This window comes from Triticum dicoccoides, chromosome 7A, assembly GCF_002162155.2.
Source record: "Triticum dicoccoides isolate Atlit2015 ecotype Zavitan chromosome 7A, WEW_v2.0, whole genome shotgun sequence".
In the NCBI taxonomy this organism is placed as follows: Eukaryota; Viridiplantae; Streptophyta; class Magnoliopsida; order Poales; family Poaceae; genus Triticum; species Triticum dicoccoides.
The window spans coordinates 110,962,846-110,983,009 of NC_041392.1; the positions used below are offsets into that span (position 1 = coordinate 110,962,846).

The 20,164-nt window shown below is 44.5% G+C and overlaps 3 protein-coding genes across 3 annotated transcripts; 2 read left to right on the plus strand and 1 right to left on the minus strand.

Moving 5' to 3' along the window:
• The first annotated feature begins 1,514 nt into the window (after positions 1–1,514).
• Positions 1,515–4,348, plus strand: LOC119333217 (pentatricopeptide repeat-containing protein At2g03380, mitochondrial-like). Its single transcript, XM_037606194.1, has one exon. The coding sequence runs from the start codon at positions 1,515–1,517 to the stop codon at positions 3,540–3,542; it is 2,028 nt and encodes a 675-aa protein (XP_037462091.1). The 3' UTR covers positions 3,543–4,348.
• Positions 4,349–4,474: 126 nt separating this feature from the next.
• LOC119333218 (pentatricopeptide repeat-containing protein At4g30700-like) lies at positions 4,475–7,402 on the minus strand. Its single transcript, XM_037606195.1, has one exon. The coding sequence runs from the start codon at positions 7,400–7,402 to the stop codon at positions 4,937–4,939; it is 2,466 nt and encodes an 821-aa protein (XP_037462092.1). The 3' UTR covers positions 4,475–4,936.
• Positions 7,403–11,446: 4,044 nt separating this feature from the next.
• On the plus strand, positions 11,447–15,266 carry LOC119329978 (phospholipid hydroperoxide glutathione peroxidase 1, chloroplastic-like). The gene is made up of 6 exons (XM_037603086.1): positions 11,447–11,752; positions 12,852–12,928; positions 13,019–13,080; positions 13,651–13,769; positions 13,859–14,026; positions 15,016–15,266. Exons 1-6 carry the CDS (start codon positions 11,519–11,521, stop codon positions 15,043–15,045), a joined length of 690 nt encoding a protein of 229 aa, XP_037458983.1. The 5' UTR covers positions 11,447–11,518; the 3' UTR covers positions 15,046–15,266.
• Positions 15,267–20,164: the final 4,898 nt, after the last annotated feature.

Below are 20,164 nucleotides of genomic sequence, written 5' to 3' on the forward strand. Positions count from 1 at the left end.
GAAAAAAGGATGGGAGCAATTAATCGATGAGTACTCCTTCGGGAGCCCCGGCAGGGAACACTTCGTGTGGGTTGGGAGCGCGCCCACTTGGCGCGCTGTCAGCTGCCGCCATGTATCTCGCTCCCTCCGAATTATTTTTTCTGTACGAGTTTTCAACTTTTAGATGATTGTTTTTTTTTGGCTTTTCGGGGTTTTTCTGATTTTTCTTAGGATTTGGAAAAGAATTTCAAAAAAAAAACGCGACAAAATGTGTTTTCTTTTTTTTCTTCCACGAGAAGCATATATTTACTTCTCGTCGGGGCATGAATTTGTTTTTGTGAGAGGCACGGTCATGTCTTTCGGAAAGGAAAAAAATGTGTTTTTTTTGCTTGCACGAGATGCACATATTTGCTTCCGCGAGCGGCGCAGCCGTGCCTCTCAAAAAAGGGGAAAATATGTTTTTTATCCTTCTGCGAGAGGCACAGATTACTTCTCATGTAGGCACGAATTTACTTTCATGAGGGGCACAGTTGTGCCTCTAAGAAAGGGAAAACATGTTTTTTTAGCTCCGCAAGAGGCATAAATTTACTTCTCGTGGATGCATGAATTTGTTTCTGCGAAAGGCATGGACTGCCTCTTGGACAGGAAAAAACGCATTTTCTTTTTCTTCTTTCACGAGAGGCACAAATTTGCTTCCGGTAGAGGCACGACCGTTTCTCTCGGAAAAGGGAAAAACATGTTTCTTTTCATTCTGTGAGAGGCACGAATTTACTTTTCATGAAGGCACGGGTTGGTTTTCGCGTGAGGCATCAGAAAAGGGAACGACACTTTTTTTCGTTTCGCAAGAGGCAGGTCATTTCTCTCGAAAAGGAGGAAAACACGTTCTTTTTTGTTCCACGAGAGACACATATTTACTTCTCATGAAGGCAAAGATTTTCTTCTGCGTGAGGCACGGTCATGCCTCTTGAAAAATAAAAAACGTGTTTTTCTTTCTTTCGTGAGAGGCACAAATTTACTTCTCATAGAGACACGAATTTGCTTCCGTGAGAGGCACGATCATGCCTTTCATAAAGAGAAAGAAGCGTTTTCTTTTTTTTCTTCATTCGTGCAAGGCACAGCTTTAGTTCTCGTGGAGGCACATATATGATACCACGAGAGGTACGGTCATGCCTTTTGTAAATGAAAAAAAAATGATGCTCTCGGTTTGTTTTTTTCGTGAAAAAATGTTCGTCAAAACTTATCGATGTAGGAGCTAGTTTTGAAGATCTCAATGCCAAGAATCCAATAATGAAACCGGTTCGAGAGGTTTGAGAGATAAAACGTTTTGAATAAAGGAACTAGAAAAAAAAACTCTCAATTTGCGATAGGTGATGCACATCCAGTGTGACACTTGTCGCGGGAGCGGCATTTGCAAAAAGTACTTTATTTCGCCAATGCAGTGATACGGAAGAAAAATGAGGCAAACTGGGCCTTAGCACTTTATTACCTCGTGGGCTCCTTGCACACCCTTCCGAACCGGAAGCCCGGAACGCCCAATGCACGCGCCGTCCCCACGCGGCGCTCCCCCGGACGCGCACTCCGTCGAGCACCTGCCCCACGGGCACGGCGGCCCCCTCCTCCACCGCCTCCTCCCGGCGTGCGCCACCGTCTCCTCCCTCCGCGCCCTCCATGCGCGCCTCCTCGCGCACGGCCTCCTCCACCCCCTCCGCGCCCGCACCAAGCTGCTCAGCTGCTACGCGGCGCTGGGCGACCTCGCCTCCGCGCGCAGGGTGCTCGATGAAACCCCCCGCCCTGACCCCTACACCTACAGGGTCGCGGTCGGGTGGCACGCCGCCGCGGGGCGGCACGTGGAGGCCGTGGCGCTCCACCGGGGCATGCGGCGGCGGTGCCCCGCGGCGCAGGGCGACGTCGTCCTGCTCTCCCTCGCGCTCAAGGCCTCCGTCAGGTCGGCCGACTTCCGCTACGGCAGGCGGCTGCACTGCGACGCCGTCAAGGCCGGCGGCGCGGACGGGTTCGTGATGAACTGCCTGGTCGACATGTACGCCAAAGCCGGCGACCTGGAGAACGCACGCAAGGTGTTCGACAGGATCCTTGGCCGTAACGTGGTGTCGTGGACGTCCATGCTCAGCGGCTGCCTGCAGAACGGTCTCGCCGAACAAGGACTGGCGCTGTTCAACGAGATGAGGGAAGAGCGCGTGCTGCCGAGCGAGCACACGATGGCGAGCGTGCTCACGGCTTGCACCATGCTCGGCAGTTTACACCAAGGGAGATGGGTTCATGGGTCAGTGGTCAAACTTGGCATGGTATTTAACCCTTTCGTTACCGCAGCGATGCTGGATATGTATGTCAAGTGCGGACAGCTAGAGGATGCTCGGCGGTTGTTTGATGAGCTCGGTTTTGTTGACCTTGTTCTCTGGACGACGATGATCGTGGGCTACACACAGAATGGGAGTCCTCTTGATGCATTACTTCTGTTCGCTGACAAGAAATTTGTGCGCATTGTTCCTAATTCGGTAACCATAGCAACTGTTCTTTCAGCTTCCGCTCAGTTGCGCAACTTGTCTCTGGGAAGGTTGATTCATGGGATGTCAGTTAAGTTAGGTGTGGTTCAGAAGGATGTGGTGATGAACGCGCTCGTTGATATGTATGCAAAGTGTAAAGCAGTGTCAGAGGCCAATGGGATATTTGAAAGAATTTCGAACAAGGATGTTGTCACATGGAATTCATTGATCGCTGGCTATGTTGAGAATGACATGGGCAATGAAGCTCTAATGCTATTTAGTCAGATGAGGGTGCAGGGTTCTTCTCCTGATGCCATCTCCGTAGTGAACGCCTTGTCAGCCTGTGTTTGTTTGGGTGATCTACTTATCGGTAAATGTTTCCATACTTATGCTGTCAAACACGCATTTCTGTCCAACATTTACGTCAACACTGCTCTGCTGAACCTGTACAACAAGTGTGCTGATCTCCCATCTGCTCAGAGGGTGTTCAGAGAGATGAATGATCGCAATTCTGTCACTTGGGGTGCTATGATTGGAGGTTATGGTATGCAGGGCGATTCTGCTGGCTCGATCGACCTTTTTAATGAAATGTTGAAGGACAATATCCAACCAAATGATGTAGTGTTCACAAGTATCCTTTCCACCTGCAGCCACACTGGGATGGTTTCTGTAGGAAAGAAGTGTTTTGAGAGCATGGCACAGTATTTCAACATCACTCCTTCAATGAAGCATTATGCATGTATGGTTGATGTGCTGTCCCGTGCCGGAAATCTGGAGGAGGCATTGGAGTTCATACAGAAGATGCCAATGCAAGCAGACATTAGTGTCTGGGGAGCTTTTCTCCATGGATGCAAGCTCCATTCCAGGTTAGAGTTTGGAGAAGAAGCTATCAATAGGATGATGGTTCTTCATCCTGGCACGCCAGATTTTTATGTGCTCATGTCCAACTTGTATACCTCCTACGGGAGGTGGGATAAGTCTCTTGCTATCAGGAGATCGATGCAGGAAAGAGGACTAGTCAAGCTACCCGGCTGCAGCTCTGTGGGACATGAAAATGGATGAATTGAATGTTTTCTAATTGTCTAACAAAGGCCACAGAGTTGTATTTGTTGCACCTGATCCGTTCATATCGAGTTATTGATTATTCAGGAGAATTTCTCTTCGTATCTCCTGTGTACAGTCAGATCTTATGGCAGGGGAATAGGTCCAGATGAAGTATGGAGTGTTGTGTACACTGTGGTGTTGTTTGGGATATAGCTCAAATTTTGGAACAAACCCTGAGACGATGCAGAAAACTGAGAAGGCCAATTTTTAAAATGATGCCTGACATGATGAGATATCTGGCAAGTGTTTGCACAACATACTCTTTACATCACAAGGTTGTTCATGTTGAAGCTGCATGGTGATATGAGATATTCAGATTTTCAGACTGCGCCGCATGGTAAAACACACTGTTGATGTAAAATGCTGCTGGCCTGGCATCACAACTTCACAAGGCTATAGCAATATCAACACTAACAATGTTTTTTAGGCTAGGCTCATCTGAGCTCATGATTCATGAAGAACCTTGTTTGCCTCCAGCGCATGCTAAAATGCCCTGTTATGTACTGAATGGCATCTGGATCCTGACTGCAAGCAGCCAAGGACTGAGGTGCTAGGTAGGAACAAATGGACTAAATTCTCACGCAGTTCATAAGTTGATCATCTTGTCTCAAAAGCTTGACATAGTTCATGTTTGTGATGCATTTTATTTCTTAATCACTCAAGTTACTTGACAGCCCTTCATATTGTTTTCAAAACATGGTTTAAGCCTACTAATACAACTCATTGGCTGAAGAAGGTTCTGCCCTGACCAAGACGACACAGCTCATTCAGCATCTTAGGCAAAAGAGCCGCTGTCGATAACTTTCGTTGGAGAATCTATTGTGAAGTAATGATTTGTTACCAGGAAAGCAAGTACTAACAAAGCTTGTGTGTTCTGGCTTTTAGCAATGTTTTTTTTTGAGGAAGCTTTTAGCAATGTTCTGGCTTTTAGGAATGTTGGTTAACACTTTTAACCATACTTGTAGCAAAGCACGAATTATTATGTAGCTCGCATGTTGTGCCAATTGGCAATCAAATATTACAATTTACAATCCATTACAAGGGTTCTATTTTCAGCATGATGTTTTTGTCAACGACTTTAACTTTCTGCTGAAGCAGTTGTGCTTCCCCATGAGCTGGTAAAATTATTGTATACTGGCGAGAGAGTCTGTGCCTTGGGTTAAAACCTTGGGTCTTGCTTGGAACTGAAATGGAATATGTTGGTTATGAGTCAGTTCTGACTTTCTCCCAGCCACACAAAACTGGCGCCCGAGGTTACAAATTATTTTAGCTCAGCAAATGCTCTCCAGATAGGATTACCTCGAAAGAATCAACCAATCATCTGTTAAGAGATCAGAGCAAATTCCAGTGAATCACCAGTAATCACCACAGGAGCAAATTCCATCTCTGAAATGGTGAAACCTCGACGCGTCCCTAACCACAATCAGCCTCTGCGTCACCTTGGAAATAATCTTGGTGGCGTTATGGCAGTCCAGGCACACCCTAAGGTTCTTGATGATCCTGATCTCGGTCCCAGGTTCCGTATTGAGCAATCCAAAGGCGATGGCCAGCTTCTCGCTGTGCACTTTCACCATATGCTCCTTCTCTTCCTCCTCGACGTCGTACAATGCCGCCTCCGTGTCGGGTCGGTACCCAGCCTCAATCATCTTTGTAGTTAGCTTCTCCAAGTACGAATAGATGGCGTCTGACTGTGGGTGGGCACGATCACCAGCCATGAAGACATGCGGTTTGTCACCTAGCTCGATTAGAGTACACCCTGGTGTTTTCACCAGCTTCTTGCTCTTGGCCTCCTGCCTCACCCCAGCTGCTTCAGAGTACTGCTTCTTTGACGTGTACAGATTGGAGAGCAGCACATAGTAGCCGGTGTTCTCGGGTTCTAGTTCAAACAACTTCTGGGAGGCCAATTTTGCAAGGTCAGCATCCTTATGAACCATGCAAGCAGCAAGTAAAGCCCCCCATACGCCAGGTCCAATGGCGTTCTTGGGGAACTCTGAGATGAGCTCATAAGCCTCCTTGAGCCGGCCAGCTCGGCCGAGTAGATCCACCATGCAAGTGCAGTGCTCGATACCTGGAGTGAACCCGTAATCGCTAGTCATTGACCGGAAGGCTGTCCGCCCTTCCTCAACCAATCCTCCATGGCTGCACGCATAGAGTACTGACAGGAAGGTGGAGCTTGTTGGAAGAAGGTTTGCATCCAGCATGTCCTTGTAGAGCTTCAAAGCTTCAGCACCTTGACCATGGAGGCCATATCCAGAGATCATCACATTCCAGGAGACCACATTCTTATTGTCCATTCTGTCGAAGATGCGGCGAGCTTCAGCAATGCTTCCGCACTTCACATACATGTCAATGAGCGCTGTCATGACATAAACATTGAGCTCGAGGTTCTCCTTGGAGATGATCTTGTGTACCCACTTTCCCAATGACAAAGCTCCAAGCTGTGCACAGGCCGACAGAGCGCTCGAGATGGTGAGCGGATTTGGTGGCACATTGAGCGCCTGCATTTTCTGGAAGAGTGCAACGGCCTTCTCCGTCAAACCATTCTGGGCATACCCCGATATCATGGCATTCCATGATTCCATGGTCTTTTCAGGCATTGCATCAAAGGCTTTCCTTGCAGAGTCCATGTCGTTTAACCTACAGTACAGAGTGGTAAGTGATGTCGATACAGGAGCATTGGCATCAAATCCAGCCTTGACAACATACGCATGTAAGCACCGAGTAAGCTGTTCATGCCCGAACGGACTGTGCACCGGGATCAGCGCCACCAACGTGCTCGAGGTTGGCCTCAAGCCCAAGGTCACCAGATCCTTAAACAGCTCCACCGACGATCCAACCATGCCATTAACCGAGTAGCCTGAGATCAAGGCATTGTATGCAACCAAATCCGGCGCCACCATCCTGTCAAAGAGATGCCGTGCACACTCCATGTCTCCGCACTTGGCATACAGTGATATGAGCGCCGTCACAACATGCTCGTCTTGTGCCAATCCGCATTTCTCCCCAAAGGCATGAACGCACCTTCCCATCGTCACATCCGCAACCTCCGCTGCTGCCGGCAGGACGGATGACAGCGTCGTCGAGTCAGGCTGCGCCGATCCTGCCCTGACCATCCGCACGAACATCTCCATGGCCTCCGAGCCGGACAGCGCGGCGAGCAGCGTGTTCCAGAGGACCGTGTCCGGAGACGGCACAGCGTCGAACACCCTGCGTGCGTCATCGCCTCTCGACAGCGTGGAGTAGAGCTTGGTGAAGGCCGACGCCACGAACGTGTCCCCCGCGTACCCCGCGGCGACGGCGAGCCCGTGCAGCGCGCGCGCGGAGGCGGAACCAGAAGCGATGCCGCCGCGGGAGCTGGAAGAGTTGAGCGAGGTGGCGGCGAAGGCGAAGGAGAAGGAGTCGGGGCAGGGGAAGAGGAGGTCGGGGCGGAGGGACGGGAGGGAGCGGAGTAGGGCGTTGCGAATGAAGCGGTCGGGGTTGGGGACGGCGCGGAAGAGGCGGAGGAGCTGGCGGGGAGGTGCGCGGAGGGCGGCGTAGCGGACGAGGAGTGAGGTGGCCGGGGCGGGGTCGAGGGTGTAGTGGCCGGAGGCGAGACAGACGGCGAGGACCTGATCGAGGTGGCGGAGCGTGGAGGAGAGGGCGATGAGGCGTGCGTACGAACGGCGGAGGGCGCCGACGTCGGCGAGGAGTGCGGCGGCGGGGGGCGGCAGGCCGGGAGAAGGCATCGGTGCCGTCGGGCGGTGCGGGTGGCCGGGGCTTGTTATGTGGTTTTTGATGTTAGAAATGTAGCCGTTCGATCGCTGATAGACGGTCGACATGCAAACGTTTCAATTTGCTAACGAAATGGCATATTTGTCTTAGAATGGGCATGATAATTATGTTAATGATCGAATGATACCACCACGTCTATGCAAACACGGTGTCGAAAAGAGTGCCAATACATAAAAGACATAATCAAAACATGACTAATAAGGAAAGAATACACTGCGAGCATAAGTCATCATGCTTAGCATGGACCGCGGTGTTTGAACAAATCATATCATACCTTAGGCCGGGCTTGGATTGAGTGTAATTTAATATAGGTGTATCAACTTTACGAGTGTATATTACTGTAGTAGAGTGATTTTCGACCGGGAAGGATACACACATGCAGCTGCGTATATTTTTTACAGATGTATCTGAATGAAACACAGTAATCCAAGCGGGGTCTTAGGGTTTTGTTATCTATCACCACCCTGCCATACCATGACAAACAACATATGGTCGGCACAAAAATAACCATTCCCAATGAAAAGAACCACAAGGTTATACTTTCAATCAATTAGAAAATGATCTTCACACTTATCTTCTTGACAAATTTTTGTGGTGCTTGTTATGTTCCTTTTTATGTAATGGATTGTTAAATTTTCAAGACAACTCATGAGAGCTGCATGATTTTTTCACGTCTCATGTTTTGAGTTGTTTTCTTGTGTCGTAGTGCATGGCCACTGCTAGATTAAGCCTTTCTTAAAAATAAACATCTTGGCTCCGATAAACCCTCCATGCGGCACCCCTCCCCAGCCATATGTGCGGTAGATTTGGGGTTGCTCGAATGTGCTTCCACATTGGACTAACCAGTGAGACCCATGGGAAAACCCATCAGTCTGCCTGGGAGGTCACTGGTTTGGTGTTTGTATTCATGGTTCCTCATCGGTGCGGCTCCCGAGGGGCCAAACCCCGGCTATTGAAGACGAGCGATTTCCCTCCCTTTTCCCTCCCTTTTCCCTTCCCGTCCGCGCCACAAAGGGCGTTCCTATCTTCTCAGACCTCACCATATGCCCTCCGCCATGGTCCGCGAGAAGGCCACGTATTACAAGATGCTGATGTCGGGGCATTGGGCGGAGCTCACGACGAGGTGCCCACCATCGAGGCATGGTGCGTAGACTGCATTGCAATCAACCAATCCCCGAGCTCTCTAGGAGGATATGGAGGTTGACCCCACCGTCAGGTTTGAGGTGGTGAACGCCACGGCCGGCAGGGGTGATGTCATTTGCCTCCTCTCGATGGAGGAGGCGGAGGGGTAGTTGCGCTTCACCCAAGCCGAGGAGGCGGAGCACATTGCGGTGGAGGCGCGGTTCGAGGTCGAACACACAGGTGCTTCCGCCTTCGTTGAGCTCATCAATGACAGCATCCTCGTCGCAATGAACCGCACCATTATGGAGTTCCTCGAGTCTGAGCGCGCAGTGGCGACGAACATCCGCCAAATCCTCCTTCGTGACGTTGAGCAGGAGGAGCTCTTCGCAGACGACATCGGCGACGAGGAGATACCCTTGATTCGAGCCACCACCAATGATCATGAGAACAACTGCTTCCGTAAAGGGGTCACCAAACTCTCCTCCAACGAGGACTGGGAGTAGGGTACCACGTAGTTTGCAATTTTCTTTCAAATGCAACTCTTTCTTATATGATGAACTTATGAAATCGACATTGCATGACTTTGTATCGAATTGAGATTTTGGATACAAGGATTATGACTCCCCGAACAGACAAATTGGTGGGGGGAGGGGGGGGGGGCACAACCTTAATCATCATTACTTAATTTGAATAGATTTGCTAAATCATATCTGGATGCGCCAAAATTATTGCACATTTAAGTTCTATGTCATCAATCTTATCTAGAGATTCATGTTTTTTTTCTCCTTTACTTTTTATATTTAATTGAATAACTTGAATGTGCAATAACTAGGGCACGTTTAGAGATGTGCCCTTTCAAATACAAGGTTCTTTACCAAGCCTAGCGTCTGGTTAGCCTACCATGGTTGAAGATGCTCTAAGTTATTGGGATCTGACAAACCATTGGCTTTTCTTTCATTCTCCCAAGGCGACTTGGGAAAGCCTTCCTCCCCTCAATCTCTGTCGGGCGAGCCCGTGGATTCACCTCCCCTCCGCCTACCGCTCCGGCTGCCGGTGGCGGGGAGGAGAATCCTGGTATCTCGACTTCCACTAGTATATAGATATAGATAGGTAGGGTTTTAGTCTTCGCAGAGGCGGCGTTTGGACGGTTGGTGGCACTCCTTTTTCGAGTCAGTCTTCTGGGCTCCGATCTTTCTCAAGTTTGTCTGTTGGATGGATTAGACGGAGCTCCGACGTAGATTCCAGCCAACTCCTTGGGGCGGGGAGGTTAGGGTTTCTCGCCGTGCGTACGCAACGGCGATATTTGGTGTTAAGTTCTTCAGATCGATTCAAGAATTCAATGGCAACGACTGCGCCTCCAGGGCGCTGGTCCTTAGGGGTACGTGCACGAAGACTTCCCGACTGCGGCAAGGTCAGCCCGGCTTTAGTATGGAAGCGATGACAGTGGCGCGCCAGAGGCTCGTTCTGGTGGCGGCAATGGTCGTTCGGTGGACCTCGACGTAATTTTTATTATGTTTGAGGTGCTTTGTACTTCCGGTAAATTTTTATAATAGATCTGACCATTTTCAAAAAAAGAAGAAGCTCTAAGCTCTACCTAGAGTTGAGTGATGAAACCTTTACGTTCACAATACTGACAATAGTCTTTTTCCTCTTTCTAGAACATCGTTCACAACAGTCGATTCACCAGAAATAGACCTTTTTCCAATTTATTACAAACCTCGTAAATGAATTGACCCGAGCAAAACCTATCGCGCTAATTCATTCCCGCGCGCGAAAGACATGGCAGATGGAACAGGGAGACTCACGCGACAAGGACCGGAGATAATGCTTGGAAACGACTGCTCCAGCGGCATCCCCGTCGCCGGCGGTGTGCATCGTCCAGTGCCTCAATAAATGGATTCTGGGAGTTGCATGTCCGCGACGAAGTGGATAAAGGTTGGTTTCTTGCAATTTGGCTGGTCCAGCTTGTGCCGTGCGCCAGCTGAAAAAGACCAACACCCGCCCGGCGCACAGCGCTTCACGTGTCCGCTGCCCCACCAGTGCCACCAGCCAGGCTCCCCCTAAAAAAAAAGTGCCAGCAGCCACAACTTAGGCTCTTTTCCGCACGCTCCCTTGGTGTTTTGAAAATTTGCGGCATTTCATAAAAAGAACATTCACGTAAAATTTATACACATTTTCAGGTGAATTGGATGTTATATTAGCTTTTGAAAAATCACGTGATGAATAAAAAGAACATTCACATACACCATTTTCAGGTGAGTGGGGCTGTTGCATATGCCTAAACATAACATTTTCAGATAATCTAAGAAAATATGTACACAAATAGCTTTGCTAGATGAGAATTTGACAACCGCGACGGCGGCGCTTCTCTGGTGCTTCAATTTCTACCCCTTTGGCACCGCAACTCTTCTCAACAATGGTGATGGCAGCTGAAGTAACAACAAGGTATGTGATATACACAAAAGGAAGCTTACTGCAAATTTGCATTCATGTTTTCAGACACATCCAAATTTTGTCCCTGCATTTTATGGATTGGGATGATCAAGGCCGAGGCATTACATAATTATTAACAACATGCATGTGATTATACCATCGTCTAAAGACGGTGGTTGGTAATGTCCTGAACAAACCATAGGCCAAATTATTCATTCCAGACGTCTTAATGGTGGGGTGCAGCAAAAATATTCTTCTTAAATGGGGCAACGAAAGCTCAACCATGCCAGAATTGATGAAGACGATGGTTATTATTTTTTTACTATTGACTTTTTTATAATTGATCGCTTGTAATATTTTTCTAAATCGAGGAAGTAGGATACCTCCATCAATTTTCTGAAGAAAGGGCAATGAAGAAAGTTATGGCCAAATGTAGATCAACGCAGGGGTCTATCTGCAAAAGCGCTCCGTCCTTAACCAGAATCGGCGCGAACCAATCCGGCGCCGCTACCGCGCTAAACCCCCACCACGCGCCCGCCCACCACCGCCCCCAGTCTGTTCCCACGCGCCCGCCCGCCGACGCGCGGCAGCCACACCCCGCCTGCATCATGGCCTCGTCCACCGCGGCCGCGGCGCTCACCTGCCTCCACCCCGCCGCGCAGGTCTCGCGGCTCCCTCCGGCGGCCACCGCCTTCGCGCGCCTCCCGGCGGCCCACTCGAAGTCGGGGGCCTGGGGCAGGGCGGCGGTCTCCGTCGCGGCGCCGCGGCGGCGCAGGCGGGCGCCCGGCGTCGTCTACGCCGCCGCCACCACGGAGAAGAGCATCTACGACTTCACCGTGAAGGTAGGTGACCAGCTCTCTGGCCTCGTAATTTTCGCGATAGTGGCGTGGCATCGTACTTGGGTTGCGCGTGAGGCGCGAGCTTGCGCCGTGGGTGAGATTGTACGTGCGGGTTCGGTGGAATGGATCGATGTGATTTGTGTGAATTCGGATGCATATAGGTGAGATTGTACACAGCGACAAGCGACAGGACAGCTGTGTTAGATGTTTGATGCAGTGTCGTTAGGTAGGTGGGATGTGCTGTATCCATCGGTAATACTTATACTTCCTCCGTTTCTAAATATAAGTCTTTCTAAAGATTTCAATATGAACTACATACGAATGCATATAGACGTAGTTTAGAGTTTAGATTCACTCATTTTGCTCCGTATGTAATCCATATTGAAATCTCTAGAAAGACTTATATTTAGGAACGGAAGAAGTATTTTATTTGAAATGGCGTTGTTGGGCATGCTTGAAATTGGCTGCGTCAGGCCAATGCATTTGGAGATTTATATATTACTCCCTCCATTCCATAGTACTTGTCATGGTTTTACTTCAGTTATGGAGTGTGAGCTAGTAACATATTTTAAAAAAAATTACCTTAAATAAATGTATCTCTGAAATGTTTTATTCGGATTTAGGAAATATATGCATTCCTACTCGTTGTAGATCTATTACCATCTATGTGTCGGTACATTGGATAAATATATAGATATATTGGCGTAGTTGGTTTGCAGACTTAAACTGCACATGGAGGACATATTCAAGCAGATTCACTGACCAAGTAAAATGATAAGAGATTACGGGAAATTATGAGGGTTAAAATTTGGTTTAAGGGTAAATTTGAACTTTCATGAAATTGGCTGTGGCCCATTTTGACCTGTGTTGTAGTGTGTTCGTCTTTTTTTCCTAAGCAACATGTAGTTTGGGAATTTAGATTTTTTTAATATTATGATACTTCTATTTCCCTAGTGATTTTCCCTTGACTGTAATATAGCATCATTTTATATGTTTAATTATTGATACATGATTTATGAACGAATGAGCATACTTTTGTGAGGAGATTAAATGTGTCCATTTTTAACTTTCGTGCCTGAAGAAACATTTCTCTGTTATTCAGGATATTGATGGAAAAAATGTTTCTCTTAGCAAGTTCAAGGGAAAAGCACTGTTGATTGTTAATGTTGCTTCTCAATGGTAATTTTCTTGATATACGTTTTTTCCTAAGCCCAACATTAAGTTATTCTTTGTTGTGCATGAACCCTCACTTTTTTCTGCAAAACCCAGCGGGCTTACAACAGCAAATTACACTGAGCTATCTCACCTTTACGAGAAGTACAAGACTCAAGGTAATATGTATTTCTGGTTAGACCTTCTTTTCACTGGATTAGACATTGCTTATGGCATGAGAGACCTCTTCTCATTTATGATTTTTAGTTGGTGTCTTGCTCTAGATAATCACCCTAGTGCCATGCAAAATTTTAAATCCTTACCCGTGGAAGCAGTCTATGTTAATTATCTATCAACAAGCAGGTACTTTTCAGGGTTGGTGGTACTATCCCAGGCCGGTCCAGTTTTAAACTATCTGGTTTCAATAAAAATTTCTGTTTCAATCCACATGACTAACAAAGAATGATTAGATACTGTGCCATGCTTACCAATAAAAGAAAGATTCTTATGGTGACTTCGGCCTCAACAACATTTGTTCAAGATGACGGATGTTTTTTTCTATTTTCTTGAGGACACAATGACACATTCTCTATTTGTTTGAGTAAAAGTAAAAACTGCCTTTTCTGATTGGATTAATTTACTATTCTAAGAGCATAAGAAACTGACCAACAGCTACTGGAGTGGCATGGGCATGAATTTGAAGGTCATAGTAGGATGTATCATTTTCTTTCATCTTTTTAAAATTGCAGGGTTTGAGATTCTGGCATTTCCATGCAATCAATTTGGTTTTCAAGAACCTGGATCAAATACACAGATAAAGCAATTTGCTTGTACAAGGTTTAAAGCTGAATTTCCTATTTTTGATAAGGTATGGGAACTCCAGCTTAAGAAGCAATGCATTGTATTCAGTATTTCCAGCTACTTGCCACAATTAATTGGATATGCATACAATGGCAGGTTGATGTCAATGGACCATTTACAGCCCCTATTTATAAGTTTCTCAAGTCGAGTGCTGGAGGATTTTTGGGTGATATAGTGAAGTGGAACTTTGAGAAGTTCCTAGTGGACAAAAATGGCAAAGTTGTGGAGAGATATCCACCAACAACTTCACCATTCCAAATTGAGGTGTGTTAAGTTTCTCTGTGGCTCTATAGTGTATATCCCTCTTATCATTAATTCCTATTTTAATCTAATTTTAGTGAATTTGGATCTCTAGTTCTAAGATTCCCCAGCATATGTTGGCATGTGGCGCTAAACGGACAATGAACATATGTTCATTTGTCCATATGTAAAAAACAGTACCTTATGGGCTGCGGTCTTGTGGGTGTGGGCATCCAGCTAAAACTAGCCTTGACCAACAGAGTACTAACTCCAATGTGTCTAGAGCGGTGTTGGTGTTCTTGGTGAACCTTAGATCTACACGAGTGGTTCAGATGGCACATTCTCCAAGTTGTTATAATAGGTCATAGCGTACAGCCTTGGCAGTGTTGGAATTTACATAAGCTTAAATGATGGAATTATGCTAAGTCTCTGATGACAGTTGCTCACAATGGTTGATGGGGCACCCACAGGCCACAGCCAGAAGCAAGCAGCATGGGTTCGGAAAGCGTGTCAATTTTTTTCTGCCTTCCGTAGGATTATGTAATTCAGAAGTTTAGACGAAATTGAAGATTCGAGTCCTGAACTAATGCGGTAATGCCCACTTAGTCAAAAGGACTTGTGGTGACTTAATTGCAGTGGTGGATGGGGTTATATAATCTGCAGTTGATTTCGTGTCACCAACTCATCACTACAGACTGGAAAGCCATAGTCCATCAGTCAGAAGTCAATTTGTCATAATATCTAATTCATTCGCTATTTTGCTTTCGGCCCATTTTGCCACTGGATTGCTTCGTTCATAAGATGGTTTTGCTTACTACACTCATTACTTTTCAAATTGCTTGATTTAGGAATGCCAAACTTCTGTATCTCATTGAGGGGCACATTCCTTAATCCTCTCGTAGTTCACAACATTGCAGAGAACACCTTACAAATCCCCTGCATGTTATCCTCCTTAGCATCTTTTAATATTTGCCACTCCTCAGTCATTGTTGGCATGTATTATTTTCTTGCAGAAGGACATCCAGAAACTCACTGCGGCATAAGTGCTTTTGAGTCCGGCTTCAGTTAAGCACTCCTGTATATATTGCCTTTTTTTTTTCTTCCGGAAACTAGAGTTTTACTTGTGATTATGACTCTCGTGCGATATAATGTTTCCCATTCCTGTAAAGTAATTCACTGATATGTATAGACATTTCCGAACTTCGGTACTCATTGTTGGGTTGGGGGATTGGGTAAGCACGAGCAACAATACTGGCGTTTACTTTCTGACGGCCTCTTGGCAATGACGTGGAAAGAGCGAAATGGTACATGACGCAGTTGTCTACGCATGCATATTTTTTGTTTCAGCGTTCCAGAAAAATCTACACATGTCTTGTGAGAAGAGAACAAATGGCCATTGCATCTGTTTTCTTTGGTCGAAGACTCAGTTTGTTGTTGTTGAACTGTGCTATATTGTGCTTATTTTTAGTCTGTCATAGAAAAATTAGGCCCTTTTTGAGAAAACTGAATATGAGGTCCTTTTTTTTTTACAAAACAGAGCACATCCACACGCGTGGAAACTACACAAGCCAATTTTTTAAATTTGCTGACTAAGCATGCCATTTGTTGTCACCTTTTTCTTTGTCAGATTTTTTTTGATCTATTCATCATCAATTACGACAGCACAACGAATACCAATAATAATAATAATAATTACATCACCAATAATAATAATTATTACATCTAGATCCATAGATCGCACTATCCTCATTTGGCTCATTTCGTGCGTGTTGAGCAAGTTTAGGGAGATATTGTAGTATTTGTGCGAAGATGTACCAAAGTGAGCATCGGGGACAAATTGATGTATGAGTGATGCCTTTAACTTAACCAAAATGCAGCAAAGCCGAAGGCCGCGCTGAGTAGCAAGAGCACATTCAATGGAGGGTCCCTTGAAAGCTATGGTGTATCATCAAGGAGATTAAGGAGATATCATTAGCTTTCTCTTCTTATAATTTCATTCATGAGCTTAGAAATTTCAATTACAAAGCTCACAGCCTCACAAAGTTTGGTTTATCTGTGAAAGGGGAATAGATGCAACACATAAATTATTCGGAAAAAAAATGCAACACATAGATCGTATTGATCTCAGTGGTATTTGTATAGAGTTACAGGCACATGCACATCTTGCAAAAGAATGACGATCACCTAGCCATTTGTGGGATCGTGGATGACGTACACGTGTTGACGAGGATGCAGCTAACATTATTTTTCTCTAAATGCTACTCTCCTCGTTCCTAAATATTTGTCTTTTTAGAGATTTTAAATGGACTATCACATATAGATGTATATAGAATGTAGATTCACTTATTTTGCTTCATATGTAGTCACTTGTTGAAATCTCTAGAAAGACAAATATTTATGAACGGAGGGAGTAATTAGTACGGCTGCATTATTTGGGCTCCATGAGCTCATAGTCTTTCGCACTATTAGATTGAATCTTGGAGCGATCCGGAGCAGCCACATGAGCGCCTGTTCCGCCGAGAATATAAATGACACATTCAATTTCAAATAGGATAAAATCGACAATGCGAGTTTGATGATATGTTTGCGAATTCTATATATTTTTAAATGCTACTACCTCCGATCCATAATAAGTGTTGCATTTTTGAACTAACCCTGTTCAAACTGCGACACTTATTTTGGATCAGAGAAAGTATAATTTTGACTGAACCGTCGAAATTGAGATTCATTTTCACCATTGGAGCCCCCGCGACGAACTTTTCAAAATTGGATCTTATTTGCATATGGTTTGATGAAGTTTCTTTCAAAAGCAACTTTAGTACTACGGCAAGCAACTTCAGTGCTATGGGAAGCAACTCCATGTTAGGTTTGCGTCCCATGACACTAGTTTTTCTAATGCTCTCCCAAGTTGGCCACAATGATTGCCAAGTGATAATGTTTACTGTAAGTTGCCTACAATGACCAGCGAGTAGCCTAACATCATGCTTATTTGCTTACAATACCTTTTGGTACGGTAAACAACTTAGTTTCAAAGATAGGCAAACTTAGCAACACCAATGGGCTACTTTCAATGTACCATAGGCAACTAAAATAGTATTGACAGGCAACTAAGCACCATTGGTAGGCAAGTTTTGAGGTACGCAACTTACGAACAACGATAGGCGACTTTCATAGTATTGCAGCCAACTCGTTAGCAAATGGTAGGTAGCTCCATAGTGTTCGTAGGCAGCATAAGAAAACATTGACATGCAGCTTCACAAATATTGTAGGCAACTAATTAGCAAAGTTAGAAAATTGAGCATCAAGAGTAGACAACTAATTACAAATAGCAGGGAACTGAGCATCAGTAATAGGCAACTTCATTGTACTGTAGGCAACAAAGCAGCAATGGTAGGCAAGTTGGGAGAATGTTAGCCAAATTTACGGGTACACATAGTGCAGCGAAGTTGCTTCTATGTAGCACTAAATTTGTCTCATGTGGCATAAAAGTTGCTTTTTAAAAAAAGTCAGAACATACCCATATGGGATTTCAAAGAGCTCGACCTGAGAAACCTAACAGTGAAAATTGGTCGAAATTCTAATGCTCGGTTCAAAAGTTATGACTTTTTGATAATAATTATCCTAATGCTGAGTCTGGACATCCATAATGAGGCCTGAATTGGATTTGGTATCCCCGAAATTCCAATTTAGTTGTTTGGCATGCACACAAAAACAACGGTCCGAGCTAAAGCGAATAGAACCCTGAAATCGTTTGCACTCCGGTTACTTGTAATCTTGATTGAGATGTATGTTGAAATCTTATGCTCTAGAATTATCTACCAAGATACTTATGAGATATAAAAGAGAATATGAAAGTCATCCTACATATATCTGCACATGTACACATAACAATACACACAAGAAGTCAGCTTTGTCCATTTGTGCTTCACATAATCGAGGATATATAAATGTTTCCTAAGTCCCGAGAAAAATCTATAAGCAAAAAATCTATATAATGAAAAAATTCCAGTTCACGGTAAGTGTAATTTATAATAAAATTTGAGGACAACAAACAAATTCGAATCCTAATATAAAAGAAAACTATGTGACTTTTGTAGTACTAATGATATGTGATTAACTTTGCTAGGTGTTATATAACATACCACTAAGTATATATGGTCAAAACTATATCAATGGACACAGACACACATTTAATAGCACATATTTCATCTTTCTGAAACAATGACAAGCTTTGTTTGAGATAATTCAGATTTAATTAAAATCATAATGCTTAAAAAATTATAAGTAATTTTGGTATCTATTCGATGAGTCAAATATTAACAATATTTGTATAACATCATATCATAATGGACTTTCGTTTGCCTATATTAACATAATATTAAGAATAATTTTAAGTTAGTTTTAAGTTGGTTAGTTTTAATGATCTCATAGGGAAGGGTCAACGCACTCGAGAAGCCAATCCGAAGCTTCGATGAAATCAAAACAGGATATGTTGCAACACCTGAAATTAGGACAGAGTTTGACTCGCTTGCAGAAGCCTTTAAGTTCTGCAACTTGTATTCTTGTGAGTTCAGTTTTGGAATTAGATACAACCAATGTAGGAGGAATGCACATAAATGTAAAGCCGTCCAAGAATTAGTTTGCGGTTGCATGATGAGTATAAACATATGGGTTTCTATATTCTTCTAATATAAGAGCATCATTATCTATGTAATTGATTTAATCCTATTATCCACGCCGATGAAGATTTATTTTGTTTTCTCAGGGGAAACCGAAAAAGAAAACACAAAACCATCATGTTGCAATTGCACAACTATAATCAAACTACATTGCATATCAGACCATGTTTGGTGTATACATGAATTTAGACACCAACTATCCGCATCATGCGGTGAGAAGTTGCATTGGCCATCACACAGGAATATCAACACACACACACACACACACATCAAAGACATTGTGAAGCATATGAGGAGCAATAATATTGGCTAAGTAAGGTTTTTTGTGTTATCACAAGCTTCTTTGGCTCAACGGCGAATGTACCATTCAACAAGAGGTCACTCTGTTATCTATGCAAATGAATGAACAAAGAGTAGTCAGACGAAGATGTGAAGAAAACAGTGGAGCTCTTCTCAAAACTGAAGAAAAAAGAGCCAATGCTTGACAACAGTGCTTTGGTGGATAATGGTAGCAAGATAAGTTGCACTGATGTGGACAAATGGCAAGAGTCGATACCAATACAGACAGCTTGGCGATGCTAATACTTTTGACACAACATATCACGCCAACCAGCATGCCTTCCATTTGGGTTGTTTGTCGGTGTGAACCATCACTTCCGGATTACTCTCTCTGTTCCAAAATGCAGGGCATATTTTGTTTTCTGAAAGTCAAACATGCCCATGTTTGAGCAAGTTTATAAAAAAATCAACATTCACAATACCTATTTAGCATCATTAGCTGCCTCATGAAGTGTGCTATTTTATTTATTTAATAATTTATTCTATAAATATGATCGAATATATACTTGTTTGATTTTTGAAAAACAAAATATGCACTACATTTTGGAACAGATGAAGTATACTCAAGAATTTGTGTCATTTTAGTTACTGGTCCTTTAGAATTCGGTAATGTTAAAAATCTAAGGTCAGATTTTTAACCATGGAAAATCAAATGTTTTTTTATTGCCAATTTAGTTGTCATGTGGATGATAATTTCTTTTACCAAGCATGGCAAATCCGGGCAAGAAATTGAACATGGCAAGGATTTGTCATGCTTGCTAAAGAAAATTTGCATCCTAGTGGCAACTAAATTTCCCATAAAAACGATCGATTTTCCATGCTCAAAAATCCAACATTCGACTTGAAGTGAAATCCTTAAAAATTTGATATTTTTTGACAAAGTGGATTTTATTGACTTAAAATGAAGTAGCAAGAGGATATAAACACAATAAGCACACACCCGACCTCTGCATAGATAGGATGCACACAGATCAGTGTTGGGTTTCGTAGTAATTTCAAAAAATTTCCTACGCACACGCAAGATCATGTGATGCACAACAACGAGGGGGGGAGTGTTGTCTACGTACCCACGCAGACCGACTGCGGAAGCGTTGACGCAACGTAGAGGAAGTAGTCGTACGTCTTCACGATCCAACTGATCAAG

Excerpts from the sequence above, each read along its gene's own strand:
- LOC119333217 (XM_037606194.1), top strand. The coding sequence starts at position 1,515 with ATGCACGCGCCGTCCCCACGCGGCGCTCCCCCGGACGCGCACTCCGTC.
- LOC119333218 (XM_037606195.1), bottom strand. The coding sequence starts at position 7,402 with ATGTCGACCGTCTATCAGCGATCGAACGGCTACATTTCTAACATCAAA.
- LOC119329978 (XM_037603086.1), top strand. The coding sequence starts at position 11,519 with ATGGCCTCGTCCACCGCGGCCGCGGCGCTCACCTGCCTCCACCCCGCC. Across the intron at positions 12,929-13,018 it reads GTTAATGTTGCTTCTCAATG|CGGGCTTACAACAGCAAATT; the intron begins GTAATTTTCTTG and ends TGCAAAACCCAG. Across the intron at positions 14,027-15,015 it reads CTTCACCATTCCAAATTGAG|AAGGACATCCAGAAACTCAC; the intron begins GTGTGTTAAGTT and ends ATTTTCTTGCAG.